Source organism: Xenopus laevis, chromosome 3L (assembly GCF_017654675.1).
Source record: "Xenopus laevis strain J_2021 chromosome 3L, Xenopus_laevis_v10.1, whole genome shotgun sequence".
Taxonomy (NCBI): domain Eukaryota; kingdom Metazoa; phylum Chordata; class Amphibia; order Anura; family Pipidae; genus Xenopus; species Xenopus laevis.
Genome location: NC_054375.1, coordinates 28,060,365 through 28,079,130, shown reverse-complemented (window position 1 = coordinate 28,079,130; position 18,766 = coordinate 28,060,365). Strand labels below are relative to the sequence as shown.

Genomic DNA, 18,766 nt, shown 5'->3' with positions numbered 1-18,766 from the left:
TACTGATAGTGGGCCCCTGGTCTAAGGGTGGGCCCCTGGTGTCCCAGTCCGACACTGTGTGAGGGCCCCCGAGGTTACAGTCCCATTGGGCCCAGGACCCCCAGTCGGACACTGAATACAGGCAGGTGGGACGAGATCTCTTCCAGCGTCGCTCGCACATACAACTACAGGAGTCCTCTGTCCCGGTTGACATGGTGGTAGGTAGGACAAAAGGTTCTTTTTCCAGGGAGAGGGGCAGAGTCCCATCAGCTCACACGCAAGTCACATACCTTGCATGCACCAAGTGCCAATTTAAATTTTTAATAGGACAGACTGACCCTCTCTGCAACTCCTGTTCTCAGGAGGAAGGAGGGTCTGCACCTCGACCAGCTAGCGCCCTAAGTACAACAGATAGTACCTCAGAACCTTCACAGGGGGCTGCCCAGGGAGCCACAGCCAGCACTTCTAGGGATTCGGAGGCACCCTTATGGGCTGTGCAGCTATCCCACTCCCTAGCCTCCTTGCAAAGCATCCCAGCCTTAGCCGACACTCTGGGAAAAGCCCTAGCAAAGTTAGGGGCCCTCTAAAAGAGGCAAGACAGCATCCCCCGGGCGTCATCATCTGAAAGATCCAATCCCTCCGTCTAAGAGGGAGAGCTACTATCCTCCGATGAGTACTCCAGTGATAATGAGGAGGAGGATAAAGAACGGGGATCCCATCATGACATAGATGGCATAATAAGAGCATTCACTGAAACATTAAAGATTGACTCCCCTGAAAGTCAGCAACATGCTAAAAGGCCCTTCAAAAGATAAAAGAAGACTAACTCCTGTTTTCCAGCACACGAACAATTGCTAGCACTAGTTCAGGATGAATGGAACACACCTGAGAGGTGTTCCAACCATCCCGTAAATTTTCGAAGTCCTACCCGTTTCCAAAGGAAGTGGTGGACACCGCCAGTATTAGCTGCTCCAGTTTCCAGATTATCTAAGTCAACTACATTGCCTATTACTGACGCGGCGGCCTTCAAAGATCCTACAGGTAAGCGACTAGAAAGAGGACTAAGAGCAATTTTTTCAGCATCAGGGTGTGCACTCAGACCTGCCTTAGCAGCAGCAGGTTTCCAGAGCTATGGAAACCTGGTCAGAGACACTAATCACGGGGCTCCAAGATGGTACAGCCAGATCAGAGTTCCTACACATTGCCCAACAGTGGTCAGAAGCCAATTCCTATCTAAGTGAGGCTATCCTGGACACGGCCCAACTCCTAGGTAGAACTTCATCCTTAGTTGTTGTAACAGCCCGGAGATACCTGTGGCTGAAGAACTGGTCAGCAGACCTTAGCTCAAATAAGTCCCTTACATCTCTTCCATTTAAGGGCAACAAATTATTCGGCGAGGAGTTGGAAAAGATAATATCCCAGGCAACTGGAGGGAAAAGCACCTTTCTCCCACAGTCCAAGTCACGCTCTTCATATACGACAAGAAAAGGTAAATTTCGTAGCACGAGCAAGAGAACACCCAAAAGGGGAAACTCTCCCCGCCGCTCTAGCTTTTGTCCCAGAAACACTGAAAAGAATAGATCAGGCTGGAGACCAACCAAGCCTCAAAACAAACCCCTGGCAGACAAGACAACCTCAGCCTGATGGGGCACCCCCTCCGGAAACGCAGGAACCTGTCGGGGGGAGGCTTTTGCGGTTCAGGGAAGTATGGCTCCGCCACTCCTCAGATTCCTGGGTGAACAAAAGAGTCACAGAAGGATACCATCTAGACCTTTTATCCCCACCACCCAGAAAGTTCCTAATTTCAAGTGTCCCAGGCCAAGACACCAAGGCTCGGGCATTCCTGGATTGTGTGGCCGACTGCAAAGGGAGGGAGTAATCAAACCAGTACCCTTACAAGAGAGATTCTCTGTTTCTACTCCAATCTCTTCATAGTCCCAAAGAAAGAAGGAATATTCCAACCAATCCTAGATCTACAGGGACTAAACAAATTAATCAAATCAGTCCGATTCAGTCATTCGGGGGATGGAGCAAGATCAGTTCCTCATGTCCATGGACATCAAAGACGCTTACTTACATGTCCCAATATGGCCTCCTCCCCAGAAATACCTCAGATTTGCCTTTGCCAGCCAACACTTCCAATTCGTGGCTCTACCATTCGGCCTGTCCTCAGCCCCTCGGGTTTTCACAAAACTAATGTCAGTCACAGCGTCCACCCTCCGTCTGAGATGAATATCAGTGACACCCTACCTCAACGACCTCCTGATCAAGTCCAGGACAGTGGAACAGACTTATGCAGACTTGAGCCGAGCGGCAACAATGATCCAGCAGTTCGGTGGGACCATCAACTGGCACAAGTCCAGTCCTCATCCCAAACACAGAATGGTTTTTCAGAGACTAGAGTTCGATACCCTAAATCAACGAGTGTATCTCTCCATGCAAAAACAAGAGAAGATAACGAACCAAGTTCAGACACTTCTAAAACTCAACACCCCTACAGTGCATCAAGTGATGCAGGTATTGGGGTCAATGGTATCCGCAATGGAGGTGGATCCTTTTGCACAGAGCCACTTGAGACCTCTCCAATCAATAATTCTCAAGAAGTGGAAGAGAGGTCCGCTAACCCAAACCATCCTACTACCTCAGAGTCTATTGGCTTTCCCCATCAACTCTCAACAAGGGTCAGTCCTGGGCAACATCAACTTGGACAGTGATGACCACAGACGCCAGTCTGGCGGGATGGGGAACAACGTGCAACAAGTTAACTGCTCAAGGAACTTGGTCTCCAGAGGAGTCCAAACTGTCCATAAACATCTTGGAGCTCAGGGCAATCTACTTAGTCCTCAAGCACTGGTTGCACAACCTTCACAATCGAGACGTTCGTATACATTGCGACAACGTCACAGCAGTGGCATACCTAAACTGACAAGGCGGGACCAGGAGCACAGGGGCTCTAGCAGAGGCTCAAATATTCAACATATCAGCCATACATATCCCAGGAATCTCCAACACGGAAGCAGACTTCCTAAGCCACAATCGCAAGGTGCCACGTTTCTTTGCCCACTACAAGGATCCACTGGCAGAAGGAGTCGATGTAATGACCCAAATATTGACATTCATACGAAAATCAAACACCAGAGTGTTAGCCCCCTTTTGGCCACGCCAGACCTGGCTTCATGACCTTCACGACATGTCTTGCGATGAGCAAATACATCTCTCACACACAGACCAGACCTTATACGACAGGGACCAATCCTACACCCCAATCCAGGCTTGTTCGCTTTGACGGCATGGCTGTTGAAGCCACCATTTGGTGACGCAGGGTCTAGCAGAAGACGTGATCGCAACAATGCTACAAGCTCGTAAACCGGTCTCATCTAAAGCATACCACAGGGTGTGGCGGACATATTGGGAGTGGTGTCACGATCAGGACGTCCCATTTGACATATTATCTATACCACAGATACTATGATTTCTCGAAAAGGTTATGGACATGGGATTAAAACTCGGCTCCCTCAAAGTTCAAGTATCAGCCCTATCAGTCCTGTTCCAATCTCGTCTAGCTCTTGAGAGTCCTATCCATACATTCATGCAAGGAGTGAACCACCTGAGGCCTCCAACCCGACCACCAGTCCCAGGCTGGGATCTCAATCTGGTACTGGCTAGGATGGACCCCCTCTTTGAATCCATGGAACAACTAGATCTTCCCTGGGTTTCTTGGAAAGTAGTTTTTCTGGTCGCTGTTTCTTCAGAGCCTTCTCCTGCGCCTCACCTTTTCTAACCCTACATAAAGACAAAGCGGTACTGTGTACAGTACCATCCTTCCTTCCTAAGGAGGTTTCTTCCTTTCACCTCAATGAGGACGCTGTGGTTCCATTGTTATGCCCAGAACCAAAGAATGACAAAGAGAAGAGAATATACAAATTGGATGTAGTGCGAGCACTCAGAATCTACCTTGACCGCTCCAAGTCCATCCGAAAATCTAACACTCTATTCGTCATACCCTCCAGTCCTCAGGTGGGAAGACCAGCGTCCAAGACTTCTATTGCCCGCTGGATACGAGAGGCTGTCTGCAAGGCATAGACGGCAAAGGGGAAACCTTCACCAATAGGAGTTAGGGCCCACTCCACTAGAGCTATGGGGGCTTCCTGGGCCTGGTGCAACTCAGCTTCCATTGAACAGATTTTCAGAGCGGCTACTCGGTCGTCCATACATACCTTCACCAAATTTTGCAGACTTGACAAAATTGCTTCTGCGTAAGCCTTTGGCAGAAAGGTTCTCCAATCGGTGGTGCAAAGAATTACTAAATATGTAACTTGCCCGCCCTGCTGTTTTGGGACTGCTTTGTTAAGTCCCCATCTGTCTCCTGTGTCCCCCGGAGAGAGCAGAGAAAGCAGGATTTATTGTACTCACTGTTAAATCCATTTCTTTGTCGTCGACAGGGGGAAACAGGACTTCCATCCCTGTTAAAATGTTACTATGTTCATTGACCCGTTGGTCAGGGAAAGGGTTACCTTTTTTTCTAATACTTCTGTTATATTACCTGGGGCCCCTTGGTCTTAGGCACACACTGAAGAGGTAAGGCTAGTGCCAGAGGGTAAAGCAGCCTAGGCACGCCTACTTTGATTACCTCCTGAATCCTGGAGGGAGGAGCTTTACCCCATCTGTCTCCTGTGTCCCTCTGTCCACAATAGAGAAATGGATTTAACAGTGAGTTCAATAAATCCTGCTTTCGGCTAACTAACTATATTAGAAGCATTTTTTTTTTATTTTGCACAGCCTATATGTTCATTTAAGAGCTGGCATTTGCTTTTCATTCTTATGCCTTCAAACTGCCTGTTGTAGACAATGGCAGGCCCCCTTGACAACCCTCACTTGAATTTGTATTTAGGAGCTCTGTGCAGGCAAGTTAAGTTCTTCCATTTAAAGCCTTTCAATATGGGCCTCACTTTCTGCAGTTTTCTGTTAGAACACAAGAATGTCATTGTTTTGCTTTCAATGGAACCAGGGGCCCTAGCCCATAGCATGGAAACCATTATTCCTCTACATTATGCATTCAGGCAACTAGCATTCTTCTGGAACTCCTCAACAAAACACATTTCAGTCTTGGGTATTTTCCTAAAATGAAGTACACTTCACACTAAACGGCGACATAAAATAAGGTCTTTGCATGTCTCATGCCACAGCCCTTGTTCCCGTGACTTTGACAGCAGGTGGCACTTTGGGGCAAGTAATACAGCAAGACATCAAGGGCAAATATCAGCAAAATCATCAGCTGAGTAGATGGACACTCCAGATATGGGAAAAACACGAGACTGGATCATTATCACAGCTGCTTCATGGCAATCAACACAATAGTTCACTGGTGTATCTGCTCTGGGAATATTTTCTATAAGAACAGCCGGTAACATGAAGTTCATTGCTAGTTTTGAGCGCAGGCAGCATGTTATTCTGTTGGTACTTTGTGCTTCAGTGTTTGATGTGGGGAACACACGGCCGCTGGGGAGATTCCTCGCTCCTAATATGTAGCACTGATAGCATGAAATGCACCCTTCCTTCACCAGTTAATCTGGGGACTAGTAATGAGCGAAATTTTTCGGCAAGTTTCGCCGCACATATGACACACAGACTCCAATGGGTGAAAAAAATGTGTTGTCCTTAGACTTTAAAGGGGATCTGTCACCCTAAGAAATAATTCCAAATTATTTTCTATCATGTTAGTTGAACAAAATAAAATTTACTTACACTACATTTATTATTTACATTTTGTTTCCTTCAGTCTTGGAATTACACAATCACAGCACGCAGGCAGGAGCCATTTTGTGGACACTGTTATTAAGACAGCAGAAAATCTATACATACTTACCGTGATTTTCTTTTCCTGGACTGGAACATGGCAGTGGGCAGTAAAGGGTTAAATCCCCCTGACGTAGGAAGGCACAGGAAATAGAATAAAAGCCCTTCCGGGTCCCACCCGCGCCCATCTCAATGGCTGGAGATAATACCCCCATTTTAGGGAGGGAACCCCTGCCCACTGCCATGTTCCAGTCCAGGAAAAGAAAATCACGGTAAGTATGTATAGATTTTCTGCTTTCCTGTCCTTACACATGGCAGTGGGCAGTAAAGGGATGTACAAAAGCAACACATTAGGGAGGGATTAGTTATGAGCTTTTATTGTAGCCGCTGAAAGGACACTGCGCCCAAATTCAGCTATATCGTTGGAGAAAATGTCAAAGCAGTAGTGTTTGGAGAAGGTGTGGAGATTCTTCCAGGTAGCTGCTCTGCATATGGTATCAGCCGATACTTGGGCATGGAAGGCCCAGGAAGCCGCGATTCCTCTGGTAGAGTGTGCTCTTAGAGAAGTAGGCCCAGGTACTGTCTGAGAGGAGTAAGCCGATTGTATGCAGTCTCTAATCCATGTAGAGATGGTTTTTTTGGAGGCTGCAAGGCCTTTCTTAGAACCCTCATGAATTAAGAGGAGGTTGTCTGACTTTCTGAAGTCTACGACTCTCTGGAGATAGATTTTCAGGCATCTGGTGACGTCTAGGTGGTGAAGTCTGTTTTCTTCTTCGTTTTGGGGATTGTCGAAGAAGGTTGGTAGTATTATGTCCTGGGACATGTGAAATTTTGAGACTACCTTGGGGATGAAGTTGTCCCTGGTTTTCAGGATGACTTTGTCATGGAGGAAGGTTATCTTGCTCTCCCTGGCGGAAAGAGAGTGGAGTTCGCCCACTCTTCTGGCTGAGGAGATGGCCAGCAGGAACGTGGTTTTCAATGAGAGGATTTCTAGGGGAACATCCTCTAAAGGTTCAAAGGGAGCTCTGGTCAGAGCGTCTAGGACTAGAGATAGGTCCCATGGGGGAACCGAGTCCCTGTTTTGAGGGCGAAGTCTGGAGAGAGCCTTGAAGAATTGTTTGATGAGTGGACGGGAGGCCCATTGGTTGTCTGTGTAAGCAGAAATGGCAGAGATCTGCCCTTTTAGGGTAGAGGTGCTGAGGCTGGCCTCTACCCCAGACTGTAAGAACTCTATGATGGAGATTTCAGAAATGGAGAAGGCCTCTCCGTATTTTCCCAGTCCCCAGCTGGAGAATTTTTCCCAAATTTTGTAGTATTTGGAGGATGTTGATATTTTTCTGGATGCTGTGAGGGTCTTGATGGCCTCGTCGGAGAGCCCCAGTCCCTTCAGTTTCATCCTTTCAGGTTCCAGGCAGTTAGGGCCCAGTTCCCTGGATCTAGATGTAGTATTGGTCCCTGATGGAGTAGGTCTGGAGTGACGGGAAGACGGAATGGCTTCTGTAGGGATAGATGGAAGAGGAGAGGGAACCAGGGTCTCCTTGGCCACCAGGGTGTGATGAGGATCACATGTGCTTTGTCCTCTTGTATTTTCTTGATAGTTCTCGCTATCATGGATATTGGAGGAAAAATGTATGCTAGGGGGAAGTTCCATAGGAAGGAGAACGCGTCCCAGTATGTTGTCCTGGGGTCCCTCTGCCATGAGCAGAACACTTTGTTCTTTTTGTTCTTGAAAGTTGCCATTAGGTCGATGGATGTGTTGCCCCATTTCTTGCAGATCGTGTGGTATACATCCTGGTTCAGTTCCCATTCTCCTATAGCTGGGAACTTCCTGCTGAGATGATCCGCTAGGGAGTTCGAAGGGCCCGGGATGTAGGAAGCTTTGATGGTTATCACGTTCTTTTGTGCCCATTCGAAAATAGCTGTGGTCAAGGAGGACAACTGTCTGGACCTGGTCCCCCCCTGGTTGTTGATATAACTTACTGTGGTTAAGTTGTCTGATCTGATTAGGATGGACTTGTCCTTTAGGTGTTTTTGGAGGCGGTAGATGGCTAACGAAACCGCCTTCAGTTCTCTCCAGTTGGAGGATTTCTTGCTCTCTGAATGGGTCCTTGGATCTGGATTAGTTTGTAATGGGCTCCCCAGCCCATGTGGCTTGCGTCCGTCGTGACTGTTTCCCATTTCTGGGGGGCTAAGGATACCGGAGTTTCCAGGTTTTCTCTTTTGAGCCACCAGGACATTTGAGAGATTGTGTTGGGGTCTAAGTGGATCAGTTGCGAGTCCCTCTCGTGATTCCTGTCCCATTTTTTTAGGAAGTCCTCTTGGAGAGGCCTCGTATGGAATCTGGCCCATTTTATTGAGTCTATGGTAGATGTAAGTTTCCCCAAGACTTGTTGACATATCCTCGCCGTTGTGATGGGATGGAGAGATAGTTGTCTCACTTGGTGGATTATGTCCGAGACTCTGTCTTCTGGGAGTCTTACTTGGAGTTTTCTGGAGTTGATTAGGACTCCTAGGAATAGAATTTCTTGAGTTGGAAGGAGATTGGATTTCTCCAAGTTGATGATCCATCCCCATTGTCTCAGGGTATTTAAGACGATCTCTAGATGTAGTATAAGCCTGTTGTGTGATGGTGCCTTTATGAGCATATCGTCGAGGTAAGAGAAGATTTGGATGCCTTTGAGTCTCAGAAAGGCTATCATGGGTGCTAGTATCTTCGTAAAGACCCTTGGGGCGGATGCAAGACCGAACGGGAGGGCTTGGTATTGGTAGTGTTTGCCCAATATCGTGAACCTCAGGAATTTTTTGTGAGTTTCCCATATTGGGATGTGGAGATATGCGTCCTGGATGTCTATCTTTGCCATCCAGTCCCCGTGGTCGATAAGTTGGCATATGGACCTCAGAGTCTCCATTTTGAAGTTTTTTGTTCTGAGAAACTTGTTGAGGTGTCTGAGGTTGAGGATAACCCTGAAGGTTCCGTTCGTCTTTCTTTTCAGGAAGAGGTGAGAGTAGATTCCTTTGAAAGAATCTTGTTGGGGAACTTCTGAGATTATTCCTCTGAGCAATAGGTCTGAGAGGATGCTCTTTAAGTTCTTTTCTGCTTCTGAGGATCTGGGTTTTTCTGAGGATACAAAGGTACTTGTTGGATAGGAGAGGAGGTCTAGCTTGTACCCTTCGTCGAGGATCTTCAGTACCCATGAATCCGATATGTTTTGAGCCCACACTGTCTTGAAAAGATTTAGTCTTCCTCCAAGGCAAGACAGGGGGGCTCGCGCACCTTCATGCTGACTTTTTGTCAGATTTGAAGTCCTTCCTTCTAGTCCAGGGTTGGCCCTGGCCTCTGGCCCTCCAAGGTTGTCTGAAGGAGGGTTTGCCTGGTCTGTATTGTTTGGAGTCCTGGAAGGGTTTCCGAAAGGGTTTCTTGTCCCTTTTATCTTGCGGAAGGAAGGCAGATTTGCCTGCAGATGCCTTGGAAATAATGTTATCCAGTTTCTCCCCAAATAATAAAGACCCTTCGAAGGGAAGAGAGCAGAGGTTGTGCTTGCTCTGGGGATCGGCATGCCAGTGTCGCAACCAAAGGGCTCTGCGGGCTGCCACGCTAAGCCCCATGGCTTTTGCGGAAAATTTTACTAGGTCCATGGAGGCCTCTGTGGTGTATTCGTTCACGGTTTTGATGTCTTGAACCATTTGTATCAGTTTTTTTCTGTCCGTGCCATTTTTTATGGATAGTTCTAGGTCTTCTATCCAGATTTGGTTAGCTCTTGCCAATGTGGTGATGGCTACTGAGGCTTGATTGGATGTTCCGTTGATTAAGTATGACTTTTTGAGGGTCATGTCTTGTCTCCTCTCCATGGCGTCTTTTAGTGATACCCCTTCGTCTACTGGTAGGGTGGTACGTCTTGCCACTCTGGTTATGGCCGCGTCGACTTTGGGGGCGGTATGCCAGAATTTGAAGTCATTTTCTTCGAAGGGGTATAATTTCTTAATTCTTCTGGAGGTGCCTATTTTTTTATCAGGCATTTTCCACTCTTCCAGAATAGTGTCTTTGATGACACTGTGGATGGGAAATTTAGCACTTTTTTTGGCTATGGATTTGAACATTCTGTCGTGTCTGGGAGTGTCTTCGGTAGCATCGAGATCTAGGGCTGATCTCATGGCTTTAATTATGGGTTCCAAGTAGTCCAAGTTGAAAGAGCCCGAGTCATCTGGTTCGTCTTCTTCGGTTTGGGAAAGTTCCCCTTCCGAGACGCTGGAGTAGCTTGGGGGCTCCCTTCTTTTATGGGTTCTGCCGCTGCTCCCTGCCGTGGAGGACTGTGGGTTGTATCTGTCTCCTATATTGATTAGGACTCTCTCGGTGACTTGGTTGACCATGTCGTTCATGGATTCTTTGATGGTGCTTTGCATCCAATCTTTTAGGTTGTGTAGGTCCGGTGAAGGACCTGCTGCTTCGTGAAGGCATCTTTCACATAGCCTTCTGCCATGTAGAGCTGCATCTCCACAGGCCGTGCAGTCGATCCTGGGAGTCTTTCTCCTTTGAGATTCTTCTCTTGGAGGGGGACTTCTGTAAAAGACAGTTAGAACAGTTACTTACCACTAAGCCCATGGCTTTTTACTTGTAATCCCTCGAAAAAACTCTCTTGTGCACTTACCCCCTGGAACCTGAGCGTCTGCTCATATCAGACAGTCTGTAAGATAGATAGAGTCTTTGTAAGGCATTGTATATTAACAATAAGGTTCCTGCGTTTTTGTTAGCCAGCTTACTTACACCTGGGCTGGACAGAATACAGGTGCACTGCAGAGGTATTGGAGATTCTCTCAGTAGATCCTCTGGTAGGGTGCAGCTTGTTGAAGGAATAAAAAAAACGCCAACAGTGCTTACCTGTAATCGGCGCGCGCCTTTTATTTTGAGCGCCAATGCGCATGCGTCTTTTCGCCGTGTTCCGTAGGCGCCATTTTGGAGATGGGCTCTCGGCGTGTTATCGCGGGAGCGAGTTTTCGCCAAGTCAAGTAGCGCCATTATCAGATGGGCGCTCGGCGTCTTATCGCGCATGCGCTACCTCCCGAGGCAGCATTGCGACTTACTGCACCGTAGGCAACAAAAGGCCTGAAGCCCGCCGGCTTCCCCTGGGACACGCACAAGGTAAACCTCGGCCCCAGGCGCTTCAGAAGGAGAGAGAGAGCTCCTCTGGTGTGGGGGTATTTCCTCGACAGGAAAATTGAGATGGGCGCGGGTGGGACCCGGAAGGGCTTTTATTCTATTTCCTGTGCCTTCCTACGTCAGGGGGATTTAACCCTTTACTGCCCACTGCCATGTGTAAGGACAGGAAAAGTTGTGTATGCACCAGAATGGGGGATCTAATACTCGTACACAAGGTGTAGGTGACAGGTCCACTTTAATGTATTCCAGCAAATTTTTGCCGAAACGGGTCAGATTCTCCCTACTACTGGGAATTAGCATAAGGCAAGGTTGTAGGATCCATTATTCGAAAACCTGTTATCCCGAAAGCTCTGAATTATGGAAATGCCGTCTCCCATAGACTCCATTATGATCAAATAATTCAATTTATTTAAAAAATTGTTTCCTTTTTGCTCTGTAGGAATTAAACGGTATCAAGTTCTTGATCCCAACTAAGATATAATTAATCCTAATTGGATGCAAAACAATCATATTGGGTTAATTTAATGTCTAAATGATTTTTTAGTAGATTAAAGGTATGGAGATCCAAATTACAGAAAGATCCCTCACCCGGAAAACACCAGGTGCCAAGCATTCTGGATAACAGATCCCATTCCTTTACTCTCTCCGTATGTGTGTTTGCAGGGTTCTCCAAATTACAGAAACACCCCTTTCAGATAATAATAATTACCATACCAGTACTTTACCATGTCTTCTAGTATGCCTTTAAGTAGCATAGATCTTAATCAGGATTTTCCCAGTAACAGATTTTATTTACATGTATTATTTAAAAAAATGACTTATTATTTAGAATTTGCTCTGCATTATTTAAAGGAGAACTAAACCCTAAAAATGCCATATTTTATATATACTGAACATATTGCACCAGCTTAAAGTTTCAGCTTGTCAATAGCTGCAATGATCCAGGACTTCAAACTTGTCACAGGGGGTCACCATCTTGGAAAGTGTCTACGACACTCACATGCTCAGTGGGCTCTAGAAGCTAAGCTTAGGGGTTGTCGCAACTTATCAAGCAGAAAATGAGGTTGGCCTGTAATATAAGCTGGTGTAACAAGGCTGATTATTTAATTATGATGCTAATTACACTGGTTTCTGTGCTGCCATGTAGTAATTATCTGTATTAATTACTAATCAGCCTTATATTGTGACTTTTCTATTCTATGTGTACTGTATATTTTGAGTCAGTCCCTAAGCTCAGTAAGTGACAGCAGCACAGAGCATGTGCAGTGAATCAGCAGAAAAGAAGATGGGGGAGCTACTGGGGCATCTTTAGCGACACAGATCTATCTACTAAAAGGCTGTGGTTGCCTTGGGCTGGTACAGAAGCCCAAAACCTAATGTACAACATTTCTAGCCTACTTTTTTTTTTAGTTAAGCTTCAGTTCTCCTTTAAAGACATAAAACTCTACAGAGGACCTGGCTAAGGGACGTTGATCTGTAACCTTATGGGAATGATTTTACACATACTTGTCAGATTTTTCTTAAAAATTTTATTGTGTTCTGACTGAAACCTACACGAACAATATAATTTTTTTTGCCACAACAAGAGCAAATGAAAAAGATTTTACACATTACAGAAGGTTGAAAGGCCTGCCAGCAAATAAAATACACATCATTTTGTCATCACAATTCGTGCCATGGAAACACTGCTGCAGCATTCTTCCCTTGCTGGGTGAGACAAGCTTAAGAGTTTTCCTCATGCAGTAGAGCCATTTGGATAGGCAAAGCACCATAGAGCACCCAAAGCAGCAACATTTTGTTTGTAAGGGAAACTGATCTACAGCAGAGATGTTTTTTTTTTTAAAGGAATTTAAAAGCATTGTTATGGTTGCAAACCAGAAAATCGGAAGAAATGGCTGCTAAATCTGAATGCAACACGAGTCTGCGTCAGCACTAAACAACCCTGAACTGAATAGTCATCTCCATCTCATGTCTGGGGTCAAAGGTTTCCCCCCCCCCAACTTTAGTGCACACAGATAACCAACTTAAGCCAGTCACTGTAGCTACAAGTCAATACATATTCTAAAACATAGCATGAGGTGGTACCTTGGGAAATGGTTCTATTTACAAAGAGATCAGTAGAAGCAGGTCTCAATGGAAATAATTGGAACTCAAGTAGCATTGACGGTTTTACCAATGCAATACAAATACAATACCAACCAGCAAAAGCATTTTGACAGCAAGTTGCCTTTAATCATTATATGGCAACGCCACGTGGCATTTTTAATCTCATTGGTTTCTCAGCAAGACGAGCGGACAATACCCCTAACAGCACCATAAAATTGTAGACTCGTAGGCACTGGCTGTCACGTACCTGTGTTGGCATTTCATTGTACAGTTGCCTTTTTAATGGAAACCCCCCTTCATATGTAACACGTAATAATAATTATAGCTGTATTTCTGAGCAGACGTTGCTATAATTCCTGCTATACTTTTTAACATGAGCTCACTCAGTTGGGTTTATATAGAAAAAGGTGCATAACTACCATTTTTTTACAAAGACATATCTGATTCCACAGAAATTCATGTTATTCATACTAACCATTTCCCAACATCCCTTAGTCAGACAGTTTAATGCAACCCCTCCCTCACCATGTTCCAACTGTGAGAAATGAAGGTTCCCCTGCTTTCCATTGTGAGTGGGTGGTGCATAGATCCTCTGGAAAGCAGAGGGACTTCAGGTCCCAGGATCCATCACTTCACAATGGAACAAGGGATGGGTTGGAGACACTTTGCTAAAGGACCAGTAACAGTAATTTTTTTTTTAAATTAGTTTCATTTTAACAAAAAACACCAGCACAGTTTAAACTTTTAATTTGCAAAGCTTTTATTAAGAAATTATGTACCAATTTTCTGCATGCACTCCTCTTCTGAAACGGTGACGATCCATCGCACGGTGCACGATTTCTCCTCCCTGGCTATCTCCTATAGAAGGCAGGGACGAGAAATCAAGCGATGCACGATGGATCGTCAACCTGTCGCCGTTCCAAAAGAGGAGCACATGCAGAGAATCGGTAAGTAATTTCTTAATAAAAGCTTTGCAATTAAAAGTTTAAACTGTTTTTTTTTTTTATTAACAAAAAGAAATTACTGTTACTGGTCCTTTAAGACTAAAGTGGGGCGCTGCTCACTACAGCACAGGCAGACTGTCATGGTTTCCTTTTCATCTGTGGAAACGGGTATGTCTGAAAGATATTTATGTCATTAAGGGGGTGTATTTTCCATTCAACAAAATGTTGACATACATAACCCTATTTCTGAAAGAGAAGTCAGAAGTACACTCTTGCTTAGACCCTACTGCAGGTAAAGTGTTTGTCCTATATGAGAGAGGTCCATGCAAGAACTGTATAATCTGTGAAATGGACAGAGTAGGCAGCCATTCATGCCAGTATCCAATTCTCCCAGTAAGCAATCGCAGAAAAGAAAAAAAAACTAACACTGATTAAACAGCAAAGTTGCTTTAAATAAAGATGTGGGAACAGTTACAGCTTCAGTAAAAACAAAACAAAAAAACATAGAGAAAAATAAACAGGGACTGACTGTGGAACCCAGTATGCACACAAAGCAAATGTTCTATATGAATATATTTACACTTGGGAGCACACACGTAATTTAGAGGTATCCGAGACATCTGTTTACTGGGCGATTATAGCATTTTGGTCCATAAAGACTTCAAGTGCTGGCGGCTTAACGGTAACCAGGGATAACATGCATGTTGCCAGGACTACTGACCATGCTCTCTAGAACCAAAAGCATGTCTTGTAAATACTCGTGTAAAACAAACAAAAAAACAGCAAAATGGGTTACTTTAAACTGGAAGGAATGAACACCAAACCAAGCAGCCATTAAACAAATTTAAAAAAAAAATAAATGCATTTTAGATCTAACATTTCCTAAAGCTCTCTTCTGATTTTATTTTCTAGGATTAATACATTTCATTACACTGAAGTATGGAAGAGTTTGGCAATACTAGATTTCTTTCTTCAGTTTAAAAAGTTTTAATTTAAAAAAAAACAAAAACAAACAAAAAGAGTAGAGTTAGTTCTTCATGTTACACTGCATATCCCACCAAGAAGTCGACTAGTGTTAAATGCATTTAGATTATAGAAATGATGCTTTTTCATTACTTGGGTTTACAAATCTAGATACGTGGTATAATGATGCGAGTTCTCGGCTGCGACTTGTGGGTGACAAGGACTTCAGTGTTACAATGTTCCTGGATAGTTATTTATCTCTGTAAAAACAGAAAGCTTTTTTTTTTTATATTAACTTCTGCCAAATGTTCAAGTCCATTGGTGGATTTGGAATATATTTGTTTTCTTAATCTTTTCGAGGTTTTCGATTTCTTGGAGATCTGTTCATAATGTCGTCTTCCTGTGATAAAAGATACATAATGGCTTTATATGTGGTCTTTATTGTGGATTTGCACAACAGATACATTGAAGGCAGGACTATCCAAGCTCCTCCATTTATGCACATAAAAAAAATAAGGACTTTCAAATAATTACAATTTTGAGTGTATAAATGTTGATTAAAGTACATTTGGTCACATAAAAACCCACTAATTCTCACTTTAGGTTTGATCTCCTCTTCTGCCTCCTCTTCCTCTTGGCTTTCTTGCCCTTCATCACCTTCATCTTCATCCTGCTTTGGTTCTGTAAGGAGCAGATCGGAGTCAGATTTTATGTATTTATGTATCCCTGACGTTTAAAATGTAATAGTGGATATTAAAGCCCAGACATTTGATGTGTTGCAGCATATTGTGTTGTACTTTCAAATTGTGGCTTTTATAAATGAATTAATTCAGTTGTACAAATAAAGATATTTATTGGTAATCTCTGTGTGAAGATATAAAACCGTGCAACCTAGGAGAGGCATAACAAAACAAAGATTTTTGAATTGATCATAGAAAATGTTTTTTTTCCTACAGAGGCACTGCGTTGATAAGAACCTGCTAATGAGAAAAAAATCTACACAATGGAGTAAAGTGATTCCTACAGCTACTGGGGTGGTTTAGGGGAGGACTGTAGTGGGAACTGCAATAGAAGACTGCTGTTCCAAGTGGATCATGTGATTTGCACATCATGCAGCACAATGTGTTCAGGGCTACTGGGGAGTAAAGTATGGTGTTTCTATATTTAAATATAGATTATATAATAATCAAATATTATTAATTGCTGGGGGTGCCACACTGTGCCTATCACACAATGCTGGGGGCCCAATAGATAAGTGGTTGGTATGATGTCCTGCCACCCTGCAAAGTCATGCTTTGTCCAACAGCTGCTTGTTTGGCTGGAGAGAATGATGAAGTTTGCAAACGAATGCGGTCCAGATTAACAGTAATGCAAATAAGACTGTGTGGGCAAGGGAAGGGAGGGGGAGCCCCCTTACCTGCTGCATAGTTCCCTGTGAGTGGATGAACGAACACATGCATTATATAGCACAGATTTTCAACACTGTCAAAACTCAAGTAAAAGAGAGAGAAGCTGGAGCTGCTAAGGCCAGCCACATCTCTGCCCAATGGACATTATATTTGTCGATAAAAAAAAAAAAAAAAAAAAAAAAAGATGCATTTTAGGCTTTGACTTTCTTAAAAAACTAATGTTTAACTAAAGATGTAGAGTAGACATTTTGTACATCATGTTTTGGTCTTCTATACCAGCCCAAGGCCAACTACAGCCCTTTAGCTGCAAAGTTATGTGCCTCCAAAGATGCCCCTGTTGCTCCCCATCTTCTTTCCAGCTGATTAACTGCACATGCTCTGTGCTGCTGTAAATTACTGAGCTTAAGGACTCGATTATACGGAGTATATAGAATATAATGTCATTTTATGGCTGCAGCTGTTTAGTAAATAATTATTGGTAGATGGCAACTCAGAAACTGCATTTTCTTTTGGGTGCTAGTGCTTCTTATATAGGTCGAATACAAAGTGAATCTTTAAGCATATAGCTTTTGGTCATTTTTTCCACTACTGTTGCTATGATATAGTTTGGAAACATTACTTACTTTGCGTGTCACTTTCTTCAGCATCTTCTTCCTCTTCAGCCTTATTGTCTTTTTCTTCTTCTTCCTCCTCCTGCTCCTCTTTTACATCAGGCTGGGGAGCATCAGTCTTTTTGTGTTCTGCATCCAATGGCTGTTTCTACAAGATAAATGAATATACATTATCAGTGCAATTGTTTTAACCTTTTAAAGGCCAAGTGACATCTCTTACAGCACAGCGAAATATGTTGGCACTCTATAAATACATGTTAATAATAAAAATAAACATGTTTAATCATATTATGAAGGCTATGACATTAAACAATTACATGTAAAGATCAGCGCAAGGTACTTACAAAAATAACAGATAAAGACAACAACATCAAAAGAAAAGTTCAAGAGAGAACAATGTGTTCACTGTTTCTAACAAACGTACCTTTCCAGAGCAGCAGAAGAGTATAACCAGAAAAACTGGCAGAGCCACAGTCAGAATATAAACAATCCAGAGCCAAGGTCTTTCCTCTGCAGCAGTTATCATTTGTCCCACTACACTAGGCTGTAAAAGGAAAAACATTTCTCATTCTCAAGCAGTAGCAATTGTACTCATGAACAAGGGGCAGTTGGGAATACCGAAATATAAAGGAGTGCGAGAAAAAAAAATGCCGCTTTAGATTAACAAGACCTCTTTATTAAGACATTAGTCATAAAACCTACCGCAGAAGCTCCATCAGCTGCCTTTTTTAGGCCCCATCCATCATTAGCCCAGTCATCAGCCACATTTCTCTCTGAGCAGATAATAAAATTATCAAAGAAAATATCGGAAGTCATAGACCACAGTTCAAGGCCAACTGCGTAGAATGGAGTCATTCTGAATGGTTCTAGATCTTCAAAGAAATCTGGATTTGGGATTTTTCTTGGTTTCCATATACCCTAAAAAGGAACAAATACAGCCTTAAGAAAAAGATACACATTTTGCCTTTTCCTGGTTTTCATACAAGTATTGAAAATGTATATAAGATTTGCATTTCTTACCTGATAGTCTGGATTATCAATCATTGGAGACTTCCATTTGCCCTTGTACATGGGATTGTCAATAGTAGGTCGCTGCCAGACTCCACAACCAGGAGCCGACTCACACTTAGGATTTGCCACTTGTGGTGCCTCCCATTCTCCATCCATATCTTCATCCCTATCAAGAACAAATGAAAGCAAACATGACATGCTATTCTATGAAGTACAAACGCTAGCACCAAAGCAAATATTTCCATACCAGTCCTCTGGCTTCTCTGCATCTGGATCAGAAGTGTATTCAGGTTCATCATCCAGCCAGCCTTCTGGTTTCACAGCACTTTCATCTGGGATCTTGGCAGGAGCATCCTCATCCCTGAATATTGAAAAAATAAATAAATAATTTTCTGTAATAGAATAAGGTAATTTGCTTGTCCAGGGACCCCTGCAAGCAAATAAGTTTAGGAGCAGCCGTAACATGCTCCATTGACTGTACTCTAAATCTACATCTAGCTTATCTATAGCACTCAATAGTGCAGCTCTTTTGATGTCTGCAGTACTGCCTGTGAGGTGCTCTTCATAATCTGCATAAAAGACTTCCAAAAGAGAGGCTTATAGCAGCAAAAGGTGGAATTAACTTGATATTAACGCTCTTGGCTTCAGCACGAAATGTTGGACAAACGGGTGCCAGCATACATCTGGCCATATAGTATAGATCACTTTCATAAAGGCATGAAGTATTAAGTAGTCTTATGACATACAGTAATTGTTTATCTGTAAATATTTTGAAGAAGGATATTTTGTTAT

General features: G+C 43.7%; 2 protein-coding genes across 3 annotated transcripts in view; both read right to left on the bottom strand.

Moving 5' to 3' along the window:
• Positions 1-9,051: 9,051 nt before the first annotated feature.
• Positions 9,052-11,786, bottom strand: LOC121401428. The gene is made up of 2 exons (XM_041586068.1): positions 10,422-11,786; positions 9,052-10,333 (listed from the first exon to the last, which is right to left on the bottom strand). Exons 1-2 carry the CDS (start codon positions 10,820-10,822, stop codon positions 9,052-9,054), a joined length of 1,683 nt encoding a protein of 560 aa, XP_041442002.1. The 5' UTR covers positions 10,823-11,786.
• Positions 11,787-12,444: 658 nt separating this feature from the next.
• The window catches only part of canx.L (calnexin L homeolog), a 29,680-nt gene continuing 23,358 nt past the window's right edge, over positions 12,445-18,766 (bottom strand). The window contains exons 9-15 of one of the 2 annotated variants that reach the window (XM_018250614.2): positions 18,222-18,335; positions 17,984-18,140; positions 17,666-17,881; positions 17,388-17,507; positions 16,976-17,111; positions 15,542-15,624; positions 12,445-15,343 (exon numbers count right to left, since the gene is read on the bottom strand). In XM_018250614.2, coding sequence (XP_018106103.1) covers positions 15,290-15,343; positions 15,542-15,624; positions 16,976-17,111; positions 17,388-17,507; positions 17,666-17,881; positions 17,984-18,140; positions 18,222-18,335 — 880 coding nt within the window. In that variant the 3' untranslated portion in view covers positions 12,445-15,289. 2 annotated transcript variants of the gene reach the window in all.